The sequence below is a fragment of the Salarias fasciatus genome, unplaced genomic scaffold (genome assembly GCF_902148845.1).
Source record: "Salarias fasciatus unplaced genomic scaffold, fSalaFa1.1, whole genome shotgun sequence".
Taxonomy (NCBI): domain Eukaryota; kingdom Metazoa; phylum Chordata; class Actinopteri; order Blenniiformes; family Blenniidae; genus Salarias; species Salarias fasciatus.
The window spans coordinates 20,001-27,500 of NW_021941342.1; the positions used below are offsets into that span (position 1 = coordinate 20,001).

Genomic DNA, 7,500 nt, shown 5'->3' on the forward strand with positions numbered 1-7,500 from the left:
CTGTTTGGGGAGGGGGGGCTAACCTGGACTCTGTTTAGGGAGGAGGAGCTAACCTGGACTGGGTTTAGGGAGGGGCTAACCTGGACTGGGTTTAGGGAGGAGGAGCTAACCTGGACTGGGTTTAGGGAGGGGCTAACCTGGACTCTGTTTAGGGAGGAGGAGCTAACCTGGACTGGGTTTAGGGAGGAGGAGCTAACCTGGACTGGGTTTAGGGAGGAGGAGCTAACCTGGACTGGGTTTAGGGAGGGGCTAACCTGGACTGGGTTTAGGGAAGGGCTAACCTGGACTCTGTTTAGGGAGGAGGAGCTAACCTGGACTGGGTTTAGGGAGGAGGAGCTAACCTGGACTGGGTTTAGGGAGGAGGAGCTAACCTGGACTGGGTTTAGGGAGGAGGAGCTAACCTGGACTCTGTTTAGGGAGGAGGAGCTAACCTGGACTGGGTTTAGGGAGGGGCTAACCTGGACTGGGTTTAGGGAGGGGCTAACCTGGACTGGGTTTCTGAGGCTGGGCCGGTTCAGTTCCTGCCCTCGCAGCTCGGAGAACCACTCTCTGTTCACTCCTTCACTGCAGCTTCAGGTAGGAACCTCGGAGAACCGTTCCAGATGTTTCTGAATCGTTTCACCCAGAAGGCTGAAGAGGTCAAGGTCAGAGTGTGGAGCTGAAGGTCAGACGTGGGGATCTGGGGAGAACCTCGGCTCGGGTTCTGTCAGAGTCGCTTCCATAGAAAGCGCCGTGATTTAGATTTTTCTTTCTGTGTCAGAGTGTGAGGTGGAGAGAACCGCAGAACGCTCGGTAACCTGAGCTTCGGTCTGAAGGAAAGCCTGAGTTCTTCTAGAACAACAACGAGATGTGTTCAAGGTGATAAGAACCACCGGGGATCGGGTTCCACCTGGAAACTTGATCGGGTCTCCTGTACCGGTTCCACCGGGGAGCTTTAAATCACAGAACGCAGCTGATCTGCTTCAGCGACCGAGAACACTGCAGAGTGACGCTGGCTGTGCTGACATAACAGAACCCGCTGTTTCATAAATACACAACTATTGATCTTCACAACAGAACCGCCGCGCTGAAGGTCACGCTACAGATTACCTAGAACGTAGAGATTACCCAGAACGTAGAGATTACCCAGAACATAGAGATTACCCAGAACGTAGAGATTACCCAGAACGTAGACTCCACAGAACACAGTAGAACAGAACAGAACAGCTGCTGCTGCTCCACACCCTGCTGGGCTGATTGTTGGGTTCTCCAGGATTGTAGATGATTGTTGGGTTCTCCAGGACTGTAGATGATTGTTGGGTTCTCCAGGACTGTAGATGATTGTTGGGTTCTCCAGGACTGTAGATGATTGTTGGGTTCTCCAGGATTGTAGATGATTGTTGGGTTCTCCAGGACTGTAGATGATTGTTGGGTTCTCCAGGACTGTAGATGATTGTTGGGTTCTCCAGGACTGTAGATGATTGTTGGGTTCTCCAGGACTGTAGATGATTGTTGGGTTCTCCAGGACTGTAGATGATTGTTGGGTTCTCCAGGACTGTAGATGATTGTTGGGTTCTCCGGGCTGATGGGTCCAGAGTAGACCGTGCTCCATGGTGGCTGGTTCTCCTGGTTCTCCTGGTTCCAGTCTTTCCTCTTGGTGAAGGAGCTCCAGGGTTAAGAGGAGAACCTGATGCTGCAGGAGATAAACCCTCCTCGGTTGTTCCTAATGGAGCGGAACCGAGGCGGTGCTGGTTCCCCGGATCAATCATTAAACCCGGTTCCTTCAGAGAACAGCAGACACACTGCTGAAGGAGGGTGGAGCTGATGGAAACATGGAACCCAGCTGAAGGTCAGCGGAGAACGCAGAACCAACAGCAAGCAGACGGTTCCGTCCTGCAGAACCGATGGAGAGCAGCCGGACGGTTCCGTCCTGCAGAACGCTGCAGGGCCGACCGAGAGCAGCTGGACGTGGACGGTTCCGTCCCACTGAGCTGCAGACGGGTTCTCCTCCGGTTCTGCCGGGTCATTTCCTCTCAGCCAGCGTGAAATGACTGCAGTGTTTCCACGGCTGAGCGCCGGGTTCCCCGGGGCAGAACGTCAGTCTAACTTTAGAACGGAAGCAAACGTCTCAGCAGGTCAAACATCAGAGCGCAGGAAACCTGAAGCCAGAGGTCGGCCGTGTTTTGGTTCTGCGCCGAGTGTTCAGAACACAGCTGTTCTCCGGTCACCAAGAGCGGAGAACACTTCCATCTGACCCTAAGCCTGACCCCTGACCCCTGACCTCCTGACTGGACGCCCACACAGGGGGGAGGGGTCCTGTTGCTCTCTTCTTCCTCCTGGACTTTCCTCCGCTGGTAGCCCGGCCCCCCCTCACCATATGCCCCTCCCACCTCCTCCACCACACCTTTCTCACCTGGCCTGCTCTCGGAACCGAACCCTCAGCGCTCCATCCCGGGCGGAGCCGCCGAGAACCAGAGCGAAAATATCCAAGATCACCTGCAGTGATCCTCATCCTCTGAAGAAAGAACGGAGGAACAGACAGCTGAGAACAGCACCGCCAAGTGAGGGAAGATGCTCTATAATCTCTATAATCTGATGCTAGAGGAGGAAGATGCTCTATAGTCTGATGTCAGCGGAGGAAGATGCTCTATAATCTGATGGTAGAGGAGGAAGATGCTCTATAATCTGATGGTAGAGGAGGAAGATGCTCTATAATCTGATGGTAGAGGAGGAAGATGCTCTATAATCTGATGTTAGAGGAGGAAGATGCTCTATAATCTGATGGTAGAGGAGGAAGATGCTCTATAATCTGATGCTAGAGGATGAAGATGCTCTATAATCTGGACGTTAGAGGAGGAAGATGCTCTATAATCTGGACGTCAGAGGAGGAAGATGCTCTATAATCTGGACGTTAGAGGAGGAAGATGCTCTATAATCTGGACGTTAGAGGAGGAAGATGTTCTATAATCTGATGTCAGCGGAGGAAGATGCTCTATAGTCTGATGTCAGCGGAGGAAGATGCTCTATAATCTGATGCTGGAGGATGAAGATGCTCTATAATCTGATGCTAGAGGAGGAAGATGCTCTATAATCTGATGGTAGAGGAGGAAGATGCTCTATAATCTGATGGTAGAGGAGGAAGATGCTCTATAGTCTGATGTCAGCGGAGGAAGATGCTCTATAATCTGATGTTAGAGGAGGAAGATGCTCTATAATCTGATGTTAGAGGAGGAAGGTGCTCTATAGTCTGATGTCAGCGGACGAAGATGCTCTATAATCTGATGTTAGAGGAGGAAGATGCTCTATAATCTGGACGTTAGAGGAGGAAGATGCTCTATAATCTGGACATTAGAGGAGGAAGATGCTCTATAATCTGATGTCAGAGAAGGAAGATGCTCTATAATCTGATGGTAGAGGAGGAAGATGCTCTATAGTCTGATGTCAGCGGAGGAAGATGCTCTATAGTCTGATGTCAGCGGAGGAAGATGCTCTATAGTCTGATGTCAGCGGAGGAAGATGCTCTATAATCTGATGTTAGAGGAGGAAGATGCTCTATAGTTTGATGTCAGCGGACGAAGATGCTCTATAATCTGATGTTAGAGGAGGAAGATGCTCTATAATCTGGACGTTAGAGGAGGAAGATGCTCTATAATCTGATGGTAGAGGAGGAAGATGCTCTATAATCTGATGGTAGAGGAGGAAGATGCTCTATAATCTGATGGTAGAGGAGGAAGATGCTCTATAATCTGACGTCAGACGAGGAAGATGCTCTATAATCTGATGGTAGAGGAGGAAGATGCTCTATAATCTGATGTTAGAGGAGGAAGATGCTCTATAATCTGGACGTTAGAGGAGGAAGATGCTCTATAATCTGGACGTTAGAGGAGGAAGATGCTCTATAATCTGATGTCAGAGGAGGAAGATGCTCTATAATCTGATGCTGGAGGAGGAAGATGCTCTATAATCTGGATGTTAGAGGAGGAAGATGCTCTATAATCTGGATGTTAGAGGAGGAAGATGCTCTATAATCTGATGGTAGAGGAGGAAGATGCTCTATAATCTGATGTCAGCGGAGGAAGATGCTCTATAGTCTGATGGTAGAGGAGGACGATGCTCTATAATCTGATGCTGGAGGAGGAAGATGCTCTATAATCTGGATGTTAGAGAAGGAAGATGCTCTATAATCTGGATGTTAGAGGAGGAAGATGCTCTATAATCTGATGGTAGAGGAGGAAGATGCTCTATAATCTGATGTCAGCGGAGGAAGATGCTCTATAGTCTGATGGTAGAGGAGGACGATGCTCTGTAATTTGATGCTAGAGGAGGAAGATGCTCTATAATCTGATGTCAGCGGAGGAAGATGCTCTATAGTCTGATGGTAGAGGAGGAAGATGCTCTATAGTCTGATGTCAGCGGAGGAAGATGCTCTATAATCTGATGGTAGAGGAGGAAGATGCTCTATAATCTGATGCTAGAGGAGGAAGATGCTCTATAATGTGATGCTGGAGGAGGAAGATGCTTTATAATCTGGACCTTATAGGAGGAAGATGCTCTATAATCTGACGCTAGAGGAGGAAGATGCTCTATAATCTGATGCTAGAGGATGAAGATGCTCTATAATCTGATGCTGGAGGAGGAAGATGCTCTATAATCTGGATGTTAGAGGAGGAAGATGCTCGATAATCTGATGGTAGAGGAGGAAGATGCTCTATAATCTGATGCTAGAGGAAGAAGATGCTCTATAATCTGGACGTTAGAGGAGGAAGATGCTCTATAGTCTGATGGTAGAGGAGGAAGATGCTCTATAATCTGATGCTAGAGGAGGAAGATGCTCTATAATCTGGACGTCAGAGGAGGAAGATGCTCTATAATCTGATGGTAGAGGAGGGAGATGCTCTTTAATTTGATGCTAGTGAAACCAGTTGACATAATCCACCATTAAGCTGCGTTCAAACCGATCGCAATTTTGCGTCAAAAATCGCGACAACGCGAGAAGTTGAACACGCGTCAATTTTGAGGTCCGACGCTGAACACTGCCGGCCCCCGAGGGCGCGTTTGAAGCGTTGCGTTGATGCGTCGCGTCTGTGGTGCGAAGGCGGGGCTTTCGGCCTCATTTCCTGTGTTAGCTTAGCATCATGGCTAACCCTGTTGAGCGAGTGGCTTGGCTTTATTTGCTTCATAAAGCCAGACGGCGACGCTGGCGGGGGACAGGACGCCGTGCCTGGCTGCACCATGTGACCCAGAGACGGCCGGAGTTTGACGAGTTTCACCGTTCGCTCCAGGAGCTCCAGGATGAGTGTCGCTTTCACCGGTCCCGCCCTGACCTGCGTCACCATGGAGACGCTCTCTGATTGGGTTCCCATTTGCTTTCAGTTGTATTTGGACACAAAATCGCAGAAAGCACTTGGCGGCGTGAACGCAGCTTCAGCCTGACAGCAGCCAGCAGCTACTCGAGCATGCTAATGCTAACGGTTCAGCTGCAGCGCAGGCTGACGCTGGTGTTCTTCCTGGAGACTCAGTTGAGTGTAAAGTGTCGACAGGAGTTCGGTAGAAGAGTCACAGTGTGGCGCCGCCCTGCTGGTGACAGGAGCTGAAGGACTGAAACTCGTGTGAGGGTCAGCAGAACACTCAGTCTGAATGACCTTTAACCTTTAACCCCTCAGCTAGAGAAGCTGCGATCGAACGTCCTGTATTTAATAAAAGCTTCATGTCCCTGGCATCGAGTGTCCTGCTGTGGACACATCAGGAAGTCTGTCTTCTTGTAGTGTCCTCAGAGCCGTCCTGAAGTCCCTGCTCACGCCTGTTTTGTCTCCTCTGCAGACCGTGGAACATGCAGAACCAGTACGCGTCTGTGCGTCCCTCCGAGGACGTCCAGGTGAAGATGGACGCCGGACCCAACCCCAAGAAGCACCGCTACGTCCGGAAAGAGGGACACTGCGACGTGGTCTTCCGGCACGTCCCCGAGAGCTGGCTGCTGTTCGTGACCGACATCTTCACCACGCTGGTGGAGATCCGCTGGAGGGTGATGTTCCTGATCTTCGCCCTGTCCTACATCCTGTCCTGGTTCTTCTTCGGCGTTCTGTTCTGGGTCATCGCCCTGGCTCACGGGGACGTCAACGGGGACGTGGACGACGAGGACGTCTGCGTGTACGAGGTGCGCAGCTTCACCGCCGCCTTCCTCTTCTCCCTGGAGACGCAGACCACCATCGGCTACGGCCTGCGGGGGATGTCGGAGAACTGCATGGTGGCCATCGTCGTCGTCACCGTCCAGGACGTGGTCAGCTGCTTCATCGACACCTTCGTCATCGGCATCGTCGTCGCCAAAATGGCCTCGGCCAGAAAGCGGGCGCAGACGGTGGGCTTCAGCAGCCGCGCCGTGGTCAACCTGCGGGACGGCTTCCTGTGCCTGTCCTGGAGGGTGGGGGACTTCCGCCGCAACCACCTGGTGGAGGGGACGGCCCGCGCCCAGCTGGTGCGCTCCACCGTGCACGCCACGGGACGGGTGGACGTGACCTACGAAGACCTGCGGATCCAGCAGAGCGACATCGTCCTGGTCACCCCCACCACCGTCCTCCACAGGATGGACGCCGGCAGCCCGCTGCACCGCATGAGCCTGGCGGACCTGCGGCGGGCCGACTTCGAGCTGGTGGTGTCCTTCACCTACACGGACGACACCACCGGCATGCTGCACCAGACCCGCACCTCCTACACCCCCAACGAGATCCTGTGGGGCCAGCTGTTCCAGGAGATGATCCGGGTCAGCCGCAGGCACTACCGCGTGGACTACACCCTGTTCCACCACACCGCCAAGGTGCTGGCGCCCGAGGTCAGCGCCCAAGAGTTCCAGCTCCAGAGGAGGCCGTCGCCGCGACCATCTCCGCGACCGTCTCCGCGGACGCCGCGGCAAAACCGCCGCCGAGATGTCCCAGGGCCGCCGGCGGTGTCCCTGGAGCCGCCGGCGGACCAGATCGAGACCACCGGGTCAACGTCCCAGGAGGACGAACCTCGCAAAGACACTCTGGCTCTGCCGAGGGACAACACCGGACCAGAGATGTAGAAGCAGAGAGCGGTTCCACCTAAATCACCGACACCATCCCTGACCCCATCCCTGACCCCATCACTGACCCCATCACTGACCCCATCACTGACCCCATCACTGACATCATCACTGACATCATCACTGACATCATCACCGACATCATCACCGACATCATCACTGACATCATCACTGACATCATCACCGACATCATCACTGACATCATCACTGACATCATCACCGACATCATCACCGACATCATCACTGACATCATCACCGACATCATCACTGACATCATCACTGACCCCATCACTGACCCCATCACTGACCCCATCACTGACCCCATCACCGACCCCATCACCGACCCCATCACTGACCCCATCACTGACCCCATCACCGACCCCATCACTGACCCCATCACTGACCCCATCACCGACACCATCCCTGACCCCATCCCTGACCCCATCACTGACCCCATCACTGAC

General features: G+C 52.9%; 1 protein-coding gene across 1 annotated transcript; it reads left to right on the top strand.

Annotated features, from left to right (window-relative positions):
* The first annotated feature begins 478 nt into the window (after positions 1–478).
* LOC115384855 (inward rectifier potassium channel 16-like) lies at positions 479–7,182 on the top strand. Its single transcript, XM_030087044.1, has 2 exons — positions 479–576; positions 5,800–7,182. The coding sequence occupies exon 2, from the start codon at positions 5,810–5,812 to the stop codon at positions 7,034–7,036; it is 1,227 nt and encodes a 408-aa protein (XP_029942904.1). The 5' UTR covers positions 479–576; positions 5,800–5,809; the 3' UTR covers positions 7,037–7,182.
* The last annotated feature ends 318 nt before the right edge of the window (positions 7,183–7,500 follow it).